The sequence below is a fragment of the Pantherophis guttatus genome, chromosome 1 (assembly GCF_059756535.1).
Source record: "Pantherophis guttatus breed Tessera chromosome 1, ASM5975653v1, whole genome shotgun sequence".
NCBI classification, from domain to species: Eukaryota; Metazoa; Chordata; class Lepidosauria; order Squamata; family Colubridae; genus Pantherophis; species Pantherophis guttatus.
The window spans coordinates 122009540-122033120 of NC_142063.1; the positions used below are offsets into that span (position 1 = coordinate 122009540).

The 23581-nt window shown below is 37.6% G+C and overlaps 2 protein-coding genes across 3 annotated transcripts in view; one reads left to right on the plus strand and one right to left on the minus strand.

The window, feature by feature from the left end:
* Window positions 1-1448, minus strand: part of TMEM169 (transmembrane protein 169) — a 50759-nt gene extending 49311 nt beyond the window's left edge. For both annotated transcript variants that reach the window (XM_087881703.1, XM_087881702.1), the window contains exon 1: window positions 1263-1448. The gene's annotated coding sequence lies outside the window, so the exon portion shown is untranslated. The remainder of the gene's footprint in view (window positions 1-1262) is intronic.
* Window positions 1433-23107, plus strand: LOC148116556 (peroxisomal trans-2-enoyl-CoA reductase-like). Its single transcript, XM_087881699.1, has 8 exons — window positions 1433-1648; window positions 6747-6880; window positions 13248-13413; window positions 16409-16490; window positions 18644-18740; window positions 19634-19741; window positions 20634-20745; window positions 22231-23107. The coding sequence occupies exons 1-8, from the start codon at window positions 1459-1461 to the stop codon at window positions 22317-22319; spliced, it is 978 nt and encodes a 325-aa protein (XP_087737825.1). The 5' UTR covers window positions 1433-1458; the 3' UTR covers window positions 22320-23107.
* Window positions 23108-23581: the final 474 nt, after the last annotated feature.

Below are 23581 nucleotides of genomic sequence, written 5' to 3' on the forward strand. Positions count from 1 at the left end.
GCGCCTCCCACTGGTTTTATTACCGGTTCGCAAGAACCAGTCCGAACCGGGGGTAACCCACCACTGCTTTGTATGTCTATTTATGTATATGAAATGTCAGTATGTTTATTTCCAGATAAGGCAACATTATGTGATTTAGCCTACTGGGAGTGAGAAATGGCTCTTTTGCCATTTTTCATTGGCAAACTACCTTCTACTATGCAAACAGTCCTTCCCACTCTAGCCCAGGTAGTTATCTACCTAAATATCTTGTTTTACACAGGAAAGGTTCATGGTAAGCAAGGACTGGTGAACTTCATGCATCTTCAAAGCTAAAGGCTAATGCTTAGAAGAACATTAGAATTCACTGACTTTTCCTTCATTCTAAAGCATAGCAAGTAACTCCCAATTACTGTATTTATCAACAACTGAAGAAATCAAAAGGCATGCAGAGGAGCAATTATGACTAAGTTGATGTCATTAACATTAAAAGTTCAAAATATTTAATACATTTTCAAGGTTCCTCATATGAAAGAGAAATAGTAACGATTAACCTTTGCTGTGAGGAGGAGGAGGCTGTGAAATAAAGGCGGGGTGGGGGGAGGAATTATTCCCAATACCATAAATTGTAGTCTTTAATGACTTTAGGCCAGTCACTATCTCTCAGGGCTATTTCACAGGCTGTTGTGAGAAGACCACTATATTGTTTTGAGCTCACTAAGGTGGACATACAATTGTGGGAGAGAAAACATTAGAGACCCCCCCCCCACTTGTAAAAGGATATTCATCTGATTTCAGATATACCCATGGAATCCCAATGCTTCCTTTTAAAAACTGCTGACACACACATACACATAACGTTGCTTCCAAATAATTTCACCAGAGTTGTATTCCAAAGGGCAGCCTATATATATATATGGAAGGATTGATTATGCTATCATTTCCAGACAAGCAAAACCTTGCCATCTGCAGCAGTTTGGGTTAAAAGGTCTCTGGAGGACGCCAAGTTAAAGAAGAGAAGGGAGGTTTCTCTTAAGGCAAATAATCCAGCCACGCAGGTGCTCCGACTGGCTTTTTGGAGGCTTTGCGGACTGCAGACAGGTGAGAGATTCCCGCTTTTCTCCCGCTTTTTAATAGGCTTACAGGAAAGGATGGCGAAGTCGCGTGGCCTGTGTTCATGTTGGAAAAATCCCAATTCTCTTAAATGAAAGCCAGGCTTCCCTGTTCCCGCAAGATTGGCAAGGCCTGCAAAACGCCGGTTAAATTGCCCCCCAATTGCCTACCTTGGGGTGGCATCCGGAGCGCCGAGGAGGGAAGAGGGGTCTTGTCTGATCGATCCTACAGTGGCGGGGAGAAGGCTGCCACTGTACTGTATACGGCGGTATTCCAGAGGCAGCGTTCCGATTTCGAAAGGGGAGAGGAGGGGAGGGGAGGGGGCGTAGCGGCTCAAGTCACGTGACCCGGAGCGCCCCGGGCGACATGAATGGTTTTAAAAGGGGGTTCAGAGTCCGACTGAGAGCTGATGGCAAGATGGCGTCCTCGTCGTCGTTTAGTAACGGCGGTGGCCGGGGGATTCTGGCGGCTGGACTCTTTCGCAACCACGTGGCCATCGTGACGGGCGGAGGCACGGGCATCGGCAAGGCTATCGCTGCTGAGCTGCTGCATCTCGGTGGGCAACGGAGGAGAGAGCCTAGCCTCTCTGGGAGCGGGCTGATTTCTCCTCCCCTGGGGGAAATGGGAGAGGTGGAAGGGTGGAAGCTCCCTATGCCTGCGAGTCCTTCCTCCGTCTTATTGATTGTAGCTTTAGGACTTGGACAAGAGTGACAGGATGTCTATGGAGATTCTCACTCATCCAGGGGTCACGGTTGTCCCAAAGGTGCTTTCTTTCAACAGGCAACTGGACTTTCTTGATTTATTTATTTTTTTGGAAGACGTTTCGCTTCTCCTGCAAGAAGCTTCTTCAGCTCTGGATGGTGGGGAATTCCATGAGAAGCGAAACGTCTTCAAAGAAAAACCAAAAAGTCCACTTGCCTCTTGAAAAACCACCTTTGAGACAACAAGAGTGACGGGAGAGGGTGCAGGTTCTCTCTCTTTAGAAGTTTGGTGTCTGGGACTGCTTTTCATAATAAGTTGTTAACCTGCTATGAAGTTACTAGAACAGGGATTTTCTTGGAAGGAAGGAAACGGGCTAGGAGGAAGAAAAAGATGGATTTTCTTCAGATTGTTTGGGTGTCAGCTCCCAATAGCCCAACTATTGTTGTCACTGAGATTATGGGACATATAGTCAAAAGCTTTGGGAAGCCCTCATATTTATCCCACCATCTTTTGTCCCTTTCTATCTGTTGTGTCTATTTCCGTAAAATAAATGTAATTTTTATTTGGAAAGTGTATGTGGACTATTCTCAAATATACTCTTTTGCTATGTGCGAACTGGATCGGTGATTTAGTTGGAGTTTGGCTTTATGATGAGCATTACTTTCACAATATTCAAACTACTGACAGATGGATTAAGATAAAGCTCATGCGTGCCCATCCTTCTGCATAGTGGATATTGACAGGTTTTCCTGCATATCTAGCTCAACCTGGGGAGGGCATGCTTTTCTGGAAGCTGTGACTGACTTTTAGTCAAACATCTATAAGATAATGGGAACTAAGCAATGCAATTTGTCAGATTTCTGGAGCAGATTTGTAACTGTTAATGTTTTTCAGGAAAACAATAAAGTAAAAAATTGATGCATAGGTGGTTATATTCATTTTCCTCTTTAAGAAGAAAAATATAGTAGGCTATTCACTGCAGTGTCCTTTAATTATGTAAAAATCATTTTTTTTTATTTAAACTCTTCTTTTACTAAATCAAAAACTAGTCCCCACCTCTGTAGAGCTTTTGCGACCTGCCTAGCAAAGTCAATGGAGAAGCCAGACTCACTTAACAACCAGGTTACTAACTAAATAAGTTCAGTGATTCCCTTAACCACTGTGGCAAGAAAGGTCGTAGAATGGGGCAAAACTCACTTAACAAATGTCTCACGTAACAACAGAAATGTTGGGCTCAATTGTGGTTGTAAGTCGAGGACTACCTGTACTTAGTTCTTGAAGCTGAATTGTGGCTCAAATTAATGTAATTAATGGATTTTTTTCTTTCCGCTAGAATTAGTATAAGATCTTCTCACTCTTTACTGAAGTGCTGATATAAATATCTTTGAACATGTTCACCTCTAAAATATACACTTGGTCCTCTTATTTATGGACACTTTTTCTGAGGCCATATTCATGTGAAACAGTGAGCTATAAATTAGCCATAGATTATCAGCTCCATTAGTATACCAGATAATGAAATTAACTCCCAAGGAAGGCTTAAACTACTTCTATTGAAATTGGTTATATTATAAAATCAGGCAAGTCTGACTGTGCTATAAATCTTCCTCCTTGTCATCCTCCAGTTGACTAGGGAGGTATCTATCTGAACTACTCCAAATATTGTCTGGATGTTCTGGATTTAAAAAAAACAATCAGTTCCTTTTACATAGGAATATCTGGTCAAGATCACCTTCCTTATTTTGAACACTGACATTTTGACTTAGTCTTGTATGTAAAGCCAGAAAATTCCACAGTCACCTTTGGGAATATGGGTTTGTGTGTGTGTGTGTGTTTATTTGAATAAATAAATTTACTGAAAAAAGCAGATTGTGATCTCTAAAGCCTGGTTGGCATGATATATTAAGCTACAATATGTGATTAATGGGAATGCATACGTGACATCTCCCCCTTGATGTGCATGGTCCCATAACCATGTTTGATGTCTTGTCATCTGATTTAGGAATAGCTGTGATTTTAATTAGTATTAACTAGTCTTTTAAAATAAACAATAATAGTGTCAAATTTCAGCTAGTGCTAACCGAGTATAATGATTTGAATGTTACAACCATAGCAAAACATTGACAAAGAACTGGATACTGGATAAAAGTGGGATAATGATAGGTGTTCTGTTAATTCTGTTGTGCAAAAAACTTCTGAATTGGATAATTGGCATTGAGTTGCAATGCATGTGATTTCCAGCTTAAAAATCACGGGGTTATACTTAATATCATATGAACACCGTTTAAACTCTAATGCTGATATTATTTGAGAAATATCCATGGGTTATACTAGGAAGTTGCAATTTGTGTTGCTTGGATTTCAATTCAAGGACGTGATAAAACTACAAAGTCATTTTTATTGAAGAGTGTATGTGTTTTAGTGGAATGAAATGTGCGGAAATATATTAAAGAGTATCAAAGAAGCTGAGATCACACACTGCGATTAACTCATCATTCAAATTAGTTGGTTTTGGCTTAACCTATTACTTGAAGTAGGCATTATGGACCAGTTCAACAATGGATTTCAATAATCAATCCATTGAAGTTGTGGGTTTCCCATCTCTGGAAGTTTTTAAGAAGAATCTGGACAGCTAGTTTTGAGGATGGTTTAATTAGTTTTCCAGCACATTGCAGAAAAAAGATCTAGATGATTTTTATAGATCCCTCCAATTCCTCAATTCTGTGATTTCTGTGATTCTGTAACTATAAAATGTAATTAAGAAGAGTCGACTACTGTATGCAGTTTTTACTATATAATTTAGGATTCCCAGCATGCTTTTGAAATGATTAATATTAATTTATTAATGTAACATTAAAACTGATGGGGATTTGCTCTCCTTTCTCAAGAAACTTACTTATTTATCAAATTTGTATAGCTGTCCATTTCACAAAAGGCAATTCTGAGCACCATACAACAATGAAATAAAACAACAGATATAAAAACAACAGGTATTAAAATATACAAATCCACATTAAAAATGAAGACAAAGAGAATATTAAAAATGCGTACCTGAGAAAAGGAGTGATCTAAGCGTGTCTTTGGTTCTTGGGAGGCCCAGGCCTGATAAGATAAGCAGGTCTTGAGGAACTTCTGCAATATTAAAAAGGGATTGAGCTAATTTAATCTTGGGGAGGAGGGGGAGGAGAATGCTCCATAAAAGTCGATGCCACAACTAAGAAGACACATCTCCTAGGAGTCACCAAATGTAGGTCTGGAGCTGATGGTGTCCTTTATCACATGTCTCCTCTGCCAGATCTAATGGATGGGCTGATGTAACCAAAGAGAGACAGTTCCACAGATAGCCTTGTCCCACAGCAAAAAAAAAAAAAAAAAGACTAAACCTAAAACCAGCACATTGAATTGATCTAGAAGCAAGAAAAAGCAGCTTGGGGAACAGAAGTATAACTTGTGCTGTTTAAGGAACACACATAACTGCTCATGCTGCTGCATTCTCTACCAGCTGAAGCTTCTGGATATTCTTCAAGGGTAGCCTCAAGTAGAGTGCATTGCAGTAGTCCAATCTGATGGTGACTAAGGTATTAAATCACCAGCAGGGCCTGCTGAACCAGGAACAGATGCAACTAGCACACATACTGGGGATTGGGGGCGAATCACTCGCCCCCACGGAGAGGGCTCGTAACTTGGGTGTCCTCCTGGACGCACGGCTGTCTTTAGAAGATCATTTGACGGCCGTGGCCAGGGGGGCTTTTTATCAGGTTCGCCTGATACGCCAGTTGCGTCCTTTTCTAGATCGGGACTCTCTACGCACAGTCACTCAGGCACTAGTCACTTCTCGCCTGGACTACTGCAACGCTCTCTACATGGGGCTCCCCCTGGGGTGCACCCGGAGGCTCCAGCTGGTCCAGAACGCGGCCGCGCGGGGGATTATGGGGGCGACGAGGCACTCCCATGTGACACCTCTCCTGCGCGAGCTGCCCTGGCTTCCGGTGGTCTTCCGGGTGCGCTTCAAGGTGTTGGTGACCACCTTTAAAGCGCTCCATCGCTTAGGGCCGGGGTACTTACGAGACCGCCTTCTGCCACCAATAGCCTCCCACCGGCCAGTACGCTCGCACAGAGTGGGCCTCCTCAGGGTGCCGTCCGCCAGACAATGTCGGCTGGCGACCCCCAGGGGGAGCGCCTTCTCTGTGATGGCGCCCACCCTCTGGAACAACCTTCCCCCGGAGTTACGTACAATAACAGACCTCTGGATTTTTCGTCGGGCCCTGAAAACCTATTTATTTCAACTAGCTGGGCTGGCTTGAGTTAAATTTTAAATTGATTTTAAATTGGGTTGTTTTAATTTACGGCCAAATATTTAAATTCCCTTATTCCTTTCATAGGCCCTCAAAATACAGTATATTCTGGGGACGTGACACTCTTTGAAAACTCTCTGAAGAAGATTTAGAGGGGAGCAAGTTCAGTCATGGGACAGAACCTTGGCTCATGGCATGTTTAATTTCACTTGCATCAACAGACTTTGAAGGACAGACAAATGTGATTTATTGTGGGAAAGCTAAAAAGCCATTATGGAAGGATTTAGCAAATGCAAGCCCTGTTTATAATGAAATCAAGGTTCCAATTCTTGTCCCATTTACTCCAAACAATATGTGTAATTGATAATTGATAATTGACTTGCCTAGTTTCTGGCTGTTTGTTTGTGATGCTCTAAGAACTAGCCCTAATACTAGGAAGAGAATTCATGCTTTTCATAAACTAAATATCAGATTAGAATAAACACAAATTTCATGTTTTCTTTCTTTGTAGGTTTACAAGTAGCAGTAATCTCTTGATAGGCCTGAAAGTGATACTGAAGGGATGATTAGCCCAGATTTAATACTTCAGCAAGAGATCTGGTTTAATCTTTTTACAACTTGTACTGACGTTGAAATGCTTCTCATTTTGTTTTACAGGTAGTAATGTAGTGATTGCCTCTCGTAAATTTGACAGATTAAAAGCTGCAGCGACAGAGTTAGCTGCTGAAATTCCCTCCACCAGTTCTGTCCAGGTGACTCCCATACAATGCAATATTCGCAAAGAAGAAGAGGTAAAAATGCAATAGTCTTCCATATTTGACTAGTATATGGTTCACTGGGTAATTCTTTTCATTATTACAGTGGAAAAATGATATTTTCATCTCAATATTGGAAGATTAAACCACAAAAAAGTGATATAAATATGAGTTCCTTTGCTGGAAATGGCAAATGTTGTTGTTTCCAGTTGTTTTTACCTCAGTTAGGAGTCAGTCAGCTATATTATACAATTTTAAATAATTGTAATTTTAAATGTAGGAAGAGGTGTTCAGTGCTTTGTAAACTCTAAGATAGTTTACATTTATTAATATTTTTTTTAAATCCTATGTTTTTTGGTAACATCCATCTTTTTTTTTATTGAAAAGTTTTACAAATACATTTTCTCCCCAATTTCCCCCCTAACCCTCCCTAACCCCCCCTAGCCCTCCCCTCCCCCCAGGACTTCCAGAAAATATAATCCAAATCAAAATCACATTTTATAAAACTTGAACCCCTCCACCCCCTGTATATTTTTCACATCTTCACAAAGTTCAATTATTCTATCCCTATATAATACTTTCAGTTAAAATCTATCTGATATTTCCTAGTTTGATATTTATTCTGCACATAGTCTATCCACTTTTTCCACTCCCATACATAAGTCTCTTGTGTCCGATCTTTTAAATATGCTGAAATCTTCGCCATCTCTGCAAAACTGGCCATCTTCAAAGTCCATTCTTCAATAGTGGGCATAGCTTCATTTTTCCAATATTGACCTATCAGTAATCTCGCTGCTGTTATCATATACAATATCAGCTTTACTTCACCTAATGTAAAACCCTTAACTATACCCAATAAAAACAATTGTGGAGAAAACTGAATTTTTTTCTTCAAAACATTTTGCATAACCCACCAAATTTTTATCCAAAAAGCCTTCACTTTCTTACAAGTCCACCACATATGGTAATATGTGGCATCTAGGCAATCACATCTCCAGCATTTTGGTTGAACATTAGGATACATACACGATAATTTCTTAGGATCTAAATGCCACCTATAAAACATTTTATAAAAATTTTCCCTCAGGTTCTGCGACTGTGTAAATTTAACAGTAACATCCATCTTTAACAATTTGGAAAATATCAAAAGACATCATGTTGAGGATCCCTGCTTTAGGTGAAGTTCCATTTACTGAGATGGAAATGGAATTATAATTTGGCAATTGCTTTGATTTTAGAAAAGGCAAAAAACATTCTGGTTCAATGCTATAGTATTTTGCAGCATTTGTATTGCCGGTACAGGTAGTCCTTGACTTATAACAATTCATTTAGTGACCATTCGAAGTTACAGCAGCACTGAAAAAAGTGACATGATTATTTTTCACACTTATGACCATTGCAGCATCCCCGTGATCAAAATTTAGACCCTTGGCAACTGACTCATATTTATGATGGCTGCGGTATCCCAGGGTCATGTGATCACTTTTCCAACCTTCTGACAAGCAAAATCAATTGGGAAGCCAGATTCATTTAAGAACCATATTACTAACTTAACAATTGGAATAATAATTCACTTTACAACTGTGGCAAGAATGGTCGTAAAATGGGGTAAAACTCACTTAACAACTGTTTCATTTAGCAACAGAGATTTTGGGCTCAATTGTGGTTGTAAGTCAAGGACTACCTGTATATGCAAGCAATATTGAATTATATGAGTAAGTAATCTGCTTCAATATAGGGCTTTTGTCTAGGCTTCATCTCCAACCATATGCTATTTTCAGCTATACTACACAATTTTAAATATATGTTGTGAGCTCTAGCCTGAACTTCCTGTCTAGTGCATGACAGAACTGTTAAATAAACAAATTGAGTATTAGACTGGAAATGACAAAAAGGTAATTGATCCTAATTTAGGCTAGATTCATATACCGTATTATAACACATTTTGCTCTGTGTGGTTCAGCATCTTGGGCGTTATTGGCAAATAATAGAATTCACTTTTATGTAGGATTGACCAATACTTGAATGCTTAGTTTAACTATGATTTTCTAAATTAGTGCGATCTGCTAGGTTGTATGCTGTGATTTAAAAATCACGGATCTTTACATAGGATGCTACCGGTAACTCAAATCACTGTTTCCAAGAACAAGGGGCACAAAACCTGAGAGAGAAGTACGTTGCAAGTTGAATGCACTTTAATCAGAAAAATTTGGCCTGTATTTCCCTTCGGTGACAGAATCAGAAAAGGGGGTCTCTTCTTCCTGAAGATGTGGCTACAAAGATGTCTCCCTCAAGGAACTAAGATAACATTATCACTCTGAAAGGGATAAATGCCCTTTTTTAAAAATTCTTTTTTATACAGCTTAAAATACCTTATTTTTCATATGTCTACATCTGTCAGCAGCTTTGTTTCTCTGAGAAATCTGTTACAGCAGATTCAAATAAACCACCTAGGGGAAAACTTGTTGAATGCTGAGTTTTAATCTCTATCCACTAGGGCATCTTGCTTTCTAATAAAGCTTTCCCATCATTGTTCTATAAATAATTCTGCTTGTTTGGCACACAGCTTCCAAGTACAGCACTGCCTGCCAGCTTTCTTTTGTTAAGAACTGTGACTTTTAGCGCAATAGCTCTATATCAAGTACATTGCTACATATATAAATTGTTGTATTTTAACTGTGACTGGTCTTGAACATCATGTTACCAGCATAATTTGCTTTGTAGAGGCTTGTTCTGAAATACGCCTCTGAAATGACAGGAATGATGGTTATTAAACCACTGCCATTGGATTCCTTTCAAAGAGTGGCTAAAGTCATAGACCTCTTGATCAACTTTCTGTCATTGGTAGCCAGGCAGATATGTAAAAAATTTATGACAGAATTTTTCACTATGAATATGCACAAGGGTACATCTATGGAAATGGTGTGGGACGCAAGTAAAGCATATATGAGAGGTATTTTGATATATTTGAACAATAAATATAGAAATAAGCAGGGGGGGGAAGGAAGAATTTAGAAGAAGAAATTTTTAAAAAAGAACAAGCTTTGATAGCGAACCCAGCAGATAAGAAAATAAAAGAGGCAACTAATTTACTGAAAGGGCAATTTAAGATGTTAATGGCAGACCAGGTTGCAACTAATCTACAATAACATAATACCTTTTGTAATGCTAATAAACCAGGTAGATGGTTAGCATATTTGTTAAGGAAGAAACAAAAGTCACGGACCATAGAGAAAATAAAATATAAAGGTAAAGAGGTTTATCAGCAAGAGATGATTAAAAAATCATTCTTAGAATTTTATACTAGGTTGTATACTGGTAATAAAATCCAAGATATAGATATAGATAGATACTTACAGAAAGAGAATATTTATATAATTTCAAAAGAGCAAAGGGAGAGTTTAAATCAACCAATAACTTCTGAGGAAATTATGTTTGCAATTAAGCAGTTGAAAGTGGGTAAAGCTCCGGGGACGGATGGTTTGACAGCTGTTTACTATAAAAATCTACAATTGGAAATGGTGGAACCACTTAAGGAATTATTTAATAGTATACAATTTGGAGGAGGGGTACCTCCGTCTTGGAAGACAGCTTTTATTTCTTTGATCCCAAAGGATGATCAAGATCACACGTAACCAAAAAACTACAGGCCGATATCACTTTTAAATACAGATTACAAGATTTTTGCTAAAATACTAGCAAATAGATTAATGACAGTTATGCAACAAATGATTCATCATGATCAAACCGGTTTTATAAGTGGTAGACAAATGAAAAGTAATGTAAGGCAAATTGTTAACCTGTTAGAGTATCTGGGGAAGAACAACCAAGTCCCTGCAGTGTTAATATTTCTCGATGTGGAGAAAGCATTTGATTGATTGAATTGGCACTTTTTATTGAAATTAATAGAAAGGATGCAATTTGGAGAATATTTTACACAAGCTATTAAGGCAATATATCAGAAACAAACAGCGCAAATAATAATCAATGGTGGTCTAAAAGATACTTTCAATATAGAAAAAGGAACAAGGAAGGATGTCCCTTGTCTCCATTATTGTTTATTTTGTCGCTGGAACTTTTGTTGAGTAAAATACGTGGGTCAGATAAAATAAAGGGAATTAAAATTAGGCAGCATGAGTATAAATTACGAGCATTCGCAGATGACTTGGTTGTTACTTTAACCCAACCAGCACAATCGGTTACAGGTTTAATGGATATAATTAATCAATATGGACAAGTATCCGGATTTAAAATAAATGCAGGTAAAACAAAGATAATAACTAAAAACATGACTATAAATCAAAAAGAAGAAGTAGAAAGACTAACAGGATTTGAAATAGTAAAGAAGGTCAAATACCTAGGGGTTTATATTATGACTTCAAATGTGAAATTATACAAGTATAATTATGAACCGTTGTGGCAAAAAATACAGAAAGAGATGGAAAATTGGAAAAAACACAACTGTCCTTGTTGGGAAGAATAGCTGCAGTAAAAATGAATGTTTTGCCAAGGTTTTTATTTCTTTTTCAAATGATACCAATACTTAAAAAAGATGCAAACTTGAAGGAATGGCAGAAGGGTATTAGTAACTTTGTTTGGGCAGGAAAGAGACTGCGAGTAAAGCAAAAGATAATGCAAGATATACGTGAAAGAGGAGGTCTCAAAATGCCCAATTTAAGATTGTATTATGAAGCAGCTGCCCTTTCAGCAGTTAGTGATTGGATGAATTTAACAGAGGAAAGAATACTAAACATTGAAGGATATGGTTTGGTTTACGGTTGGCATGCTTATCTATTTTATGATAAAAGAGTGGATAAGACTTTTAAAAGTCACATATTAAGGAATGCTTTATTGCGTGTCTGGAAAAAGTATCAATATAAATTAAATGATAAGTTACCAATGTGGACAGCACCCAGACACACGATAGAGAATATAAGTGTAGAGCAAAAACAAGATGAGATTATATATAAGGAGCTTCTTTATAAAGAAAGAGGTATACTACAATTAAAATCTATGAATCAATTAAGAGAAGAAAGAATAATTAAAACATGGTTTCAGTATGGTCAACTGCAAGCCAGATGGAGAGAAGATCAAAAAATTGGTATTTTGCAAGAGGATGAGAACTTGGTAAAACAAATTAGAGATAAAGGCCAAATGCATATAAAAAGGTTGTATAATGCATTGGTTGAAATAGATTCAGAAACAGAGCTAGTTAAGGATTGTATGATAAAATGGGCACAAAATATTGGAGAACCAATAATGATGGAAACGTGGGAAAAAATATGGGTTAGAAATACAAGATTTACGCAAGCCCAAAACTTAAGAGATATTTTTTATAAAATGTTTTATAGATGGCATTTAGGTCCTAAAAAACTAGCCTGTATGTACCCAAGTTTACAACCTAAGTGTTGGAGATGTGAATGTGAAGATGCTACGTATTATCATATATGGTGGACATGTAAAAAAATTAAGGCTTTTTGGATAAAAATATGGTGGATTATCCAAAATATTTTAAAGAAAAAGATAAAATTTACTCCACAGTTCTTTTTGTTGGGTATATTTACAGACTGTACGGTTATAGAGACTAAGCTGATTTTAAATTTAATAACAGCAGCTAGACTTTTGGTGGTGCAGTACTGGAAGAAGGAAGATTTACCTACTATTGAGGAATGGACGTTAAAAGTAGTGAATTTGGCAGAGATGGCAAAAATTTCAGTGTACTTGAAAGACCATTCAAATGAAAGATATGTACTGGAGTGGAGAAGATGGATCGACTATATTCAAAACAAGTATCAGACTAAAAAGCTTCAAATAGCCTATGAATGAAATATTTAATCTAATTTTTAGTTTATGTTTATAGTTTTTTTTTGAACTATGTGGAGTTAAAGACCAAGGGAGAATTTGGAGTCTATAAAATGTTAGCATATTTTAATTTATGATTGTTAAATGCTATACCCTGTATTTGCTCTGGGAAGTCCGGGGAGGGGGGTGGGGGGAAGGGGCAGGAGGGGGTGGGTGGGAGGGAGACAGGGAGAAAATGTTTGTATCTTTGATAAAACTTTTTAATTAAAAAAAATAAACTTGTAAAAATCCTTCTGCAGGCATACTGTAGCCAAATCACAACAGAAATTTTGTCATTGTGATGAAATCTTCGGTTGTTGTGGAATTCCTTTGTTATAGAATATTCTAGGTGATATTTTTGACTGCCATATCGTGATTTCTAACAGTACTCAAAACTATTTTGGGAAAGGATTTTCTATTAAAGAAACACCACACTTATTTAAGTTTATAGACAAATACTATATTTGACCTTAGACAAAAGGCCAAGTACTGATTTTAATCCTGTACAGAAATCTGCAAATGGAACATCAATTTTACCACTCCACTTTCTTTTTCCTTGTAGGTAGAGGCACTGGTGAAAGCAACATTAGATCTTCACGGTAGGATAGATTTTTTGGTCAACAATGGAGGAGGGCAGTTTCCTAGCCCATCTGAACTAATAAGCGCAAAAGGCTGGCATGCTGTTATTGAAACCAACTTGACTGGAACTTTCTATTGCTGTAAAGCAGGTGATTGCTTACTATAACTTGAAGTTTTGTTCATACAGCCATTTGAAGCACGATTACTTTGCATTTCACATTTTTATGCCTTGACATTTTTTATATTTAGCCTTAAATATTCACAATTACGGATTATTGTGACATATAAATCAGTGGTGAAATTCAGCCGGTTCTATCCGGCTTGGGCGAATTGATAGCAATGGTGGCGGGAGGCTCCACTCACCCACCCAGATGTCATCACGTCCTGTTTCTGACCCTCTACACATGCGCAGAAGTCTCTGTGCATGCGTGTAGGAGGCGTGTGCGCTCACATTTGCGAACCAGTAGCGAAAGTAAGTGAATTTCACCCCTGATATGAATCCAGCAAGCACACTCCTGCAAATGAATAAGAGATTTATCCATAGGTCTGCCGGGAAACAAATCTTTGCTGGTCACATTCTTGTTGGCTGGTATATATTTGGCTGTTGCAATGTAATTATGGTTGAGAGAATGGTTGAAAGTGAGGTATAATGATAAACCTAACTATGTAGTGGTTAGCATGTTTTTCCAATTATGTTAGGTTAAATTATAACACAACAGTTATTCAGACTGCATCTCTGACAGAGAATAGTTGGTTCTCCTCAGCGTGAGGAACGTCTGTCAGACTGGGGCTTGGACTCCACTATGCAGCATATGACCGAGTCTGCAGAATTTAAATAGCTCCGCCCTCTCCTGGATAATCCCAGTGTTTCGACTCGGTCCTATGCTGGACAGTGGTGTCTTTCTGAGCCTCGTCTTTGACTAGCCTTTTTATAACTATTTTTTGATCAAAATTCCCCCTTTTTTATTTTGATAATTGGACTGCTTTTAAAATTCTTCTATTTTTCGTTTGGACTCGAGCTGCGTGAAGAGTCCTTACTCAACACCGCCAACGGCCGCTTTTGCGGCAGAGGGGACTCTCCTCAAATCCCCCCTGAGGGATTACTCATCGGCCACCCTCCTTGCCTCCCCTCGATCATACTGCTGCGTTCTAACGGCTTTCGCCAAGCAGCTTGCAGGCGCCCCCTTTTTTCGAGCGGGCAATTCAAACGGCGCCGTTTTAGATTTTATAAATGTGTAAATTTGAATAACTCACCAAAATACTTATTGGTTTTAATAATACTGGAATATAATTGTTTCACTTTATTTGGAGTGACTCAATGCTAGAGTGCCTGCTATGGATAGTGGTGATTGCCTAGGCAGTGACTGACATTTCCAGGGAAAGCTGGAAATCATCAAGTGACGCTGCCAACTGGGATAGTAGTCTAGGAGTAAATATAAAGCAGCTTCTTGTGTAAGGTTCAGGGTTGTTGTTCTATAAAAGAAAGAGTTGTCAGCCATTCAGTCATGTCCAACCCTTGGCCACTCTATGAATCAGCACTCTCGTGTTGCCTCTTTCAGATCCACCATGATCATCCTGGTCTCATCCTTTATAGTGTCCACCCAACGGGTACTAGGGTGGCCCCTTCTCCTTTTTTCCACTGATCACTCCCTGCATGATTGACTTTTTGAGTGAGTCAGCTTGCATGACATGACCAAAGTATGTGAAGATCTTGGTTTCAATTGATATTTTTGGTGAGGTTTGTTCTAGGACTTCTTTGTTTGGTCTTTTTGCAATCTGTCAGAATGCGTAATAGTTGCCTCTAGCACCACAGTTCAAAGATGTCCACTCTTCTCCTATCTGCCTTTTTCAGAGGCCAGGTTTTGCAGCCATAAGTAGCAACTGGAAAAATTATTGTGTTAACTCATCTGCATTTGGTTGTGAGGCTGATGTCTTTACTCTTCCAGATGTTATTCATGCCAGACATTGCAGAACTTCCAAGTGCTATATGCCTTCTGATCTCAGGACTGCAGTCACCACTTTGGTGAATTTTAGAGCTGAGGAAAATGAATTTCTTTACTGTTTCGAAAATCTCAATATTGATTAGCATTCTGACCTGCATGTTCTCTGCAGTTGTCATTATCTTTGTTTTCTTGATGTTAAGGTGCAGTCCAAATTTTCACTTTCACCTTTGACTGTCAGGATTAGCCTCTCTAGATCCTACTTGTTTTCCATGAGCAATGTTATATTGTCTGTGTATTGGAGGTTGTTGATATTCCTACCACCAATTTTAACGCCAGTGATAGATTCCTCCAAATGTGCATTTGTCATAACTATTTCTGTGTACATGTTGAATAGTATAGGTGACAGGTGACAACCTTGCCAATTGCCTTTTCCGATTCTGAACCACTTTTTAATGTCTCCACATACAGCCAGTCCAATGAAGTTCATGATGCCAAGTATATCAATGTTGAGCCTATTCATTTCGTCCTTAACAATGTTTAGCTTTCCTAGGTATAAGCCATTGACATTCCATGTTCCTGATCTGAAGATCTTTGAACAGCAGAAAGATCTCTTTTCTCTAGAATCTGTGTCAGTGGCGGGGGGGAGGGGCATTAGGATTGACCTCATCTATGCCATGGATGCTCCTGCTACTAGGATACTCTCTTTGCTCTTCTCTTGTAGCTTTATTGGTACCTTCCAGCCAGGGAGACTCACTGCTCAGTACCATATCTTCCGCATCTTTGAGTCAATCCATAATTTTTTTGGGTGGGAAGAATTGGAATAGATCTTTCTCCAAGCCACAGCCATGTTGGCTGCTATAGTAGGCTTACACTGTTTACCCTCCACCCCACCCCCCCACCACCATGGTGAGGTAGGTTTGGGCTTTGGGGTGTGTGTGACAGAGTGGATTTATATGTTTTCAGTAATGTGGGGAATGAACCTCCATTCATAGTTACTTGTGCCCTCTGGCAAATATCTGGATTTAATGTCATTGCTATCTTGTATATTACACAAACCCCCATATTGATACACTTAGCTATAGATGTTGTGTGTTGGGGGGGGATTAACTAAAAAGAGACTGCATTCTGTACAGATTCTGAAAATGTAAATAAAAATGTCACAATATTAATTACTGCTCCCCCCCCCCTTGTTTCCATATAGTATACAATGCTTGGATGCGGGATCACGGAGGTGCCATTGTCAATATTCTGGGTGATATATGGAAAGGGGTGCCTGGCTTATCGTAAGCTGTTATTAATATCCAAATGCATGCTTGTTGTCACTTAAGTCTAAGTAAATGTATTTATTTTAATTTATTTATTAAATTCATTTGCCTCCTGTATCTTGCGGTTCAGGCAATTCTGAGCAGACACTCATTTATAGACACAGAGACCTTTTCCTGCTTCTTGCAATATTGTTTTGCAGCTTGAAGTTAATAGGCAGGGAAGGTTGAAGCCTCTGTTCCCTAGCTGGCTCCCTTTTTATCAGTATTGTACTGTGTTCTCCCTATTTTTTTTTTTAAATGGCCTTGTTTTTGCAAAGCCCAGTTACTGTATAGATTTCCAGTGCAGAAATCAGAATATCAGAAAGTTTTGAAGAAATTAACATCTGCTACATTGGTGGATTAGGAAGAACAGAAGTAGCTAAGCCAAAAATTCTGGAGGGCCATGTGCATCTTAGAGGTTGGAGATTACCAACTCTGGACTTTACAGATCAAGTCAGGAGTTGGAAGTCTTCAGATCCTGAGCTACCAGAACTTTTGGTGTGTTCTAAGGGCATCAACATTATCTGGAACAATGGCTGGTTCTAAATCCATTGTTTCTTGATATATTTCCACAGATATCATAGGAATCTTTGAGAATTGTGGACTTTTGCCTATCTTTATGATCCTCAAACTTCACAGCAACTGCTTGCAAAAGCATGGTTTGTTAGAGAATATTCACTCATGAAGAAAAAATGTTAATTGACTTATATATTTGGCTTATGTCCACAATTGAGCCCAAAATTTCTCATGTTAAGCAAGATATAAGGATATCTGCAAGAGGACCTAAAGGCCCTGGGAATGGACATTAACAACTGGGAAACCTTAACCTCTGATCGTTCAGTTTGGAGGCTAAAGACACAGCATGGCCTTCTCCAATTCGAAGAGACCCTTGTTCGGCAGGCTGAGGCAAAGAGGCAGTCCCGGAACCAGCGAAATCTGGGGGCTGGGCAGGGGACAGAATGTATGTTCCCCTCACTGTGGAAGGGATTGCCACTCTCGCATTGGCCTTTTTAGTCACACTAGATGTTGTTTTAGGACCTCTTTCCAGAGCACTATACCATAGTCTCTTGAGACTGAAGGATGCAATGAATGAAGCAAGATAATTGTTAAATGAGTTTTGCCTCATTTTATGACTTTTCTTGCCACAGTTGTTAGTGAATCATTTCAGAGGTTAAGTTAGTAACACAGTTAAATGAATCTGGCTTCTCCATGGACTTTGCTTGTCAGAAGATCAGAAAACATGATCCCATGATCCTGGGACACTGCAAGATATGAACCGGTTGCCAAGTGCCTGAATTTTGATCATGTGACCATGGGGGTGCTGCAATGGTTGTAAATGTGAAAAACCGTCATAAGTCACTTTTTTCAGGGCCATTGTAACTTTGAATGGTCACTAAATGAATGATTGTAAGTCAAGGACTATCTGTAATGGGGCTAAATCATGCTCACAATGAAACCACATCATGGAGTAACATGATATTTGAACCTTCTTATCAATCAATTGATGCAATTGTCTTTGCATAGACTTGTCTGCTGGGACTGTGTTCATGGAATTCTGATTATGAAATTGCTGCAAGCTTCCTGATTGCAGAACATTAACATGCACACAGGTGCACACAGATATTTTTTGCCTGGGAAGAGTTTCATGTAATTAAAGTTGAAAGAGAGAGAACATTTTGTTGCCTCTAACTCCGTCCTGAGAACAATCCTAGCTGTAAGAGAAAGTTATGCCTGTTACCCCCTAAAATCTCAGAAATCTTAGAGATATTTGTATTTCGAAGATCCGTAAGGGCAAACAAGCAATTTTATTATAGCTGGGGATACAGATTGGATGCTATTTGTAAAATCTGTGCTTATACACATAAATTAGACTGGAATAACTAAACGGTGGGATTTTCAACCATCCTGACTCTACTAGCTAAACTATGAGTGGAAATTGATCACTATTTATGACAACTGCCCAATGGCACCAAGATTACTGGGAGGAGGAGAGCTTCTTGAACTCTAAACCCCACTTAAGATAGCAAAGTATAGTTATAGGTATTTTATAATCACAACATCTAATTTCAGACTGGTCTAACTTAACCAGTGGAAGGAAATTAAGTCTGCCTCTTCTTTTGCTTCCTTTGCAGGCACAGTGGAGCAGCAAGAGCTGCAGTTGATAACCTGACCAAAAGTTTAGCCATTGAGTGGGCATGTAATGGAGTGAGGATTAACTCAGTTGCCCCGGTAGGTTATGAAATAAGTGATTTAGACAACAGACTGGAACCAAATGCTCAAGCTGATTCTGACAATCTTATTTGCCTAATTTAATCTTGGATGGATGAAGATAGGAGCTTTTTCATAGATCAGAAGATTTTGCTCCTAATACCGTATCTATTGGAACTGCTAAGATTTTTATATCTAAATCTTTAACTATACCAAAGACTGAGAAGGGGATTAGAGGCTGTAATCTACACTCAATGGAGTTTGTTTTTTGGGGGAAGAATGACAAATGAAGGCGAATATACGTGTCCCAGGATAATGTTGCAGAATCCAATCTGGGTCGGTCACCTGGACCAGAGGTTTTGTCTTTTGGGCTTTCGGACTTGTGCTGGAGCCCATCTTCAGGGTCTCGGTGACCAACCCAGATTGAGGAAGAATGTTTACAGAAGTATTTTAATATTAGCATTGGGAATGAAATTGCCCTTCAGATGTCTATACAAAACAGGCAGATATCTTTGTGTTGCTTTATAAATGTAATATGTGTAGTAATTCCATTTGGTAATTAATTAAATGTAATTACTACACGTACTATACTACATTTAAAAAAATAGAAATCCCAAGAGTTGTAAGCTCAATGTGGGATATGTGGGAAGAAGGAAAGAGCTACCCCCTTGCTAGTAAAATTACATAAAGTCCACGAAGTCTCCAAGAACGGAGCTTGAGTCGAATACCACTTTACTTGCAAGGATATCATTCTTCCTTTCCAATGCAGTTTGCTTGTTGGTTTATAAATCCAGGTCATTTATTTTCCGTACTGATACTCAGAATTTATAGTCAATGTCAAAAGTGATTGGAGTTTTTATTGCTGTGAAAAAGAATTACAAAATCTTAATGTTGAAGCTGTCCTTTCTTTGCAGGGATTTATATTTTCAGAAACTGCTGTTGCACACTACAAAGATGGTGAAAATTTGTTTAAAAATAATATTAAGAGGATTCCTGCAAAGAGATTAGGACTTCCTGAAGAGGTATAGTACTATGTTGATGTAATTGTTATATTTTGAACTTCTGGGTTTTCAGGTGATTTTAAAAATTGGATTTTGTTCTCTTCATGTTATACATTTTTATTGCTAATATTCAGTGCAAACTGACGTGTTATTAATTAGTGTTTTGGTTTACACAATACACTTAACCTGAATTATTGACACAGTATACTAAACCAGAACTAAGCAAATTATGTGAACCTATTCAATGAGTAAATAAAATCTTGATTTAATAGATTACCATTAAATACACATTTGGATATGAAGCTAACATTCCCATTCAAAATGTGACTAAGGTTCTACACCCTAAAAAACATGTATGTAAAAGATAGCAAAATATTGCTGGCAGTACTATACTTGTCCTACACGTCACAATATCCAACTTCTTATGCTCACTTGCATCTACAGTATGTGTATGAATGTTTCAGATCTGTGTCACAATTTGCCTCGTCTGCAGAGAAAAAAACTGCATTATAAGTAAAAAAATTATAAATAAAAAAAATAAGTGTTGCTCTATTCTCATCATTTCTTGAGCAGGTTCTCTCATTACACTAAGCTGTACTTCATCTTTTTGTGTTTTGTGAGCACAGGCTTTGTGGATAACTCATGGTTTGTTCCTTAACATAATATGAAAGCTGAGTCTGTCCACCAAACTACAGACAATATGTGAATCCAGCAACAAGAATAAGTGAAACCTGAATTGAACATCTGAAAGGCCCTGTGCTATAATGGTTAATAGTTATTTATTTGTTTGTTTGTTTGTTTGTTTGTTTATTGACTCTTTGGTTAATATGTTTTTATTTATTGAATTTATGTGTCTCCCATCTTGTCTGGAGGCAACTAATGTAACAATGAATAATTCTATTTCCCTTTTAAGGTATCAGCTTTGGTGTGTTTTCTGCTTTCACCGGCTGCCTCCTTTATAACAGGAGAAACTGTGAAGGTTGATGGTGGACAAAGCCTATACAGTTGCCTCTGGGACATTCCAGGTAAAACAATGCTTTAAAAATAGTGGTAAAATAGTAACCTGACTGTTTTAGCAGATGGTGTCTGCTTTCCTTTTTTTCCTGATGTTTTTGCCCTGACATTAAAAACAAATTTATCTTTAGGACTTCTCCATCTTAATCAATGTGAATTAATCAATTAATTAATGTGAAACAAGTTAAGAATGTGTGTAAATTGTCTCTGTTAAGGCATTTTCTTAATTTTGAATACTATCATATCTGTCATGTAACACTGTATTTCAACCAGAACTTACAGCTTGGTTTCACATATTGTATGAAGTCTTGGTTTGCTTAATTTTGATTGGCTAAAACAAAACTGGCTCAATAAACACAGTACGCTAAGCTGCCAACCTCAGTGATTGGGGTCAAACAACATTCTTTTTTAAAGCAAAAATTACTAGAATTTATTGTGGGTTAAAATACAAATACAAACAAAAATTAAGAAAGTTTAAAAAGAAGAAAGAGAAGGTGCAAGAGAAGATAAAGAGGAAAGAAAAAAAAGTAGTGACTTCTTTCTACTTCCCACTTTTAGTGCAGTAGAATACAAAAAAAAAACCAAACCTCAACCTTTTGTATTAGAATTCTAAATATTTCAAGCCATTTCTCTAACAACAAAATCACTCTAATAACCAAAACCTAAAATTAGATATTTTCTCAGTTTTGAGTAAAAAAAATCCAGAAGTAGTTTCCAAGTAGAAACAAAAATAGTTAATTCTTCTCTTTAGTAAAAGTAATCAATTTTGCCATATTTACCAATTCCATCACCTTCACCTTCTTCAATTGTGGGAATTAGTGTATCTTTCCATCTTTGCGTGCTGCTGTTAACATATGTAGTAATAGCAATAGCACTTAGATTTATATACTGCTTCACAGTGTTTTACAGCCTTTTCTAAGTGGTTTACAGAGTCAGCATATTGCCCCCAACAATCTGAGTCCTCATTTTACCGTCCTCAGAAGGATGGAAAACTGAGTAAAAAGTTCCAAATTTTCTGTCAATATCTTTGTCCAACAAATCTAAGAGGAAAATTCTGGATTCATTTTAATATTTATTTTAAGAATATTCTGAATTAGGGAAATCTGATTCCAATATTTTTTGCTTTATCACCAAACCATCAGAGATGATAAAAAGTTCCCTTGACAATTACATTTCCAGCATATATTTGAAGTTCCTTTATACATCTTTGACAATTACTCTGGGATTAAGACTCAAACAACATTCTTAATTGAAATTTAGCAAACAGGATTTTGAATGTAGCCAAATGCCTGAACTCTTTATTCTTCATTGAGAAGAAAATGACTATCACAATATTCTGAAATATTAAATATATTCATTTTTCTGTTTTTGAAATTATATAAAAGTAACTCTAACTCATTTTGTTTTAAGTGTTTTTGTTTTGGGAAAAAAATCTTTGAAATTTAAATCAATAGCATTAGTTTTGCTTTCTGAGGCAACTTTCTCTTTTCTCCTAGATCATGACAGATGGCCCCCAGCACCAGATGGACATAATGCCAAAGCACTCAGAAGCATGCTTTCAGGAAAATCTAAATCAAAACTATAATTCAAAGAAATGGGTTTTGTTCCCATTTCATTAGAAAAAAGGTATTTTTCAGTAATTAACGGCAATTCTAAAAAACTGTGCCTTAGAATAAAAACACCTTTTTAATTAAGGGTTAATGAACCTTTAGAACATTCACTAAGCATAATTAAATGGAACCATATTATATTGAATTACATTATTGAACAAATTCATTGCCTGGTAAACATTATTGGGTAAACTGAAAATATTGTAACTGTTCTGTAAATTTTTGCATCATATTAGTGTATTGCCTCTGTGATCCATGAATATTCTCTCAAGAAAGTGAAATGGCTGTTTGTTAAAGCATGGTAAATTAAATTCCTGTTACACAAGATTGTTGAAGAAAGTGAAACATCCATAGCTCACCTGTATCGTATTCAGAGCCCTATAAATTAAAATGTGAGATTTTGGCCTTATGTTTTTTCAATAGAATGACAGAATCTTGTGCAAGATCCCGTCTGATTTGGCACTCTCACATTATGGATGTGAAGATGCTGAAATAACTACAGCTGGAATATGACAGTTTGTTTTCCTGGACACTTTAATGGCTTTGTATTAATAACTCTTGCCATAATAATGAAAGTTAGAATGGCTAACGTTTCAACATAAAGAAATAGGTAGTTTATACCTATGTTTCATAGTTGCCTTTCGGCCATGAACAGGGTGAATCCTAATTGCATGCTATACTCTGTCAGACAGAGGGTGATGGGCAGTTAAGTACTTTGAGTGATTGATAAATAAATAAAAATAAATAAATACTTGTATCTATGCATATATGTCCTGGACACAGTATTGGAGACTTTGATGTAACATTATCTCACATCATCAGTAAGAAACTGAAGTATAGACATTTTGCTTTATCTTTTCAACACTTGGATAGCTGCCAGCTGGATTCAGACTCCCATTTTTGAGTCAGATTGCTGAGCTAAAACCTTTCTGATTGCTCTGGAGAAGATACATCAAAAGATCATATAATGGCACTTTGAATTTATGGGCTTATACTTCAAAACGCATAAATATCCATATTTATTTGTGTTATTTGAGAAGATGGTGTGGTGGTGTAGCTCAGTATTGGATTATCTTAGATCCACTCTCAGTGATGAAGATCATTTGAGGACACTCTTTGTAAGACACTTTTGGAGAAAAGATAGGATATACATCGCCATCATTATCATAATCCATTGCTGGGATTGGGGATTAGACTAACTAAGCAATCAAATCTAGTTAACATTGCAGAATAAGAA

Bases quoted from the DNA above. Each gene is read 5' to 3' on its own strand.
- LOC148116556 (XM_087881699.1), top strand. From the start codon at position 1,459: ATGAATGGTTTTAAAAGGGGGTTCAGAGTCCGACTGAGAGCTGATGGC. The intron at 1,649-6,746 runs GTGGGCAACGGA...TTTGTTTTACAG, and splicing joins TGCTGAGCTGCTGCATCTCG to GTAGTAATGTAGTGATTGCC. The intron at 18,741-19,633 runs GTAGGTTATGAA...CTTTCTTTGCAG, and splicing joins GGATTAACTCAGTTGCCCCG to GGATTTATATTTTCAGAAAC.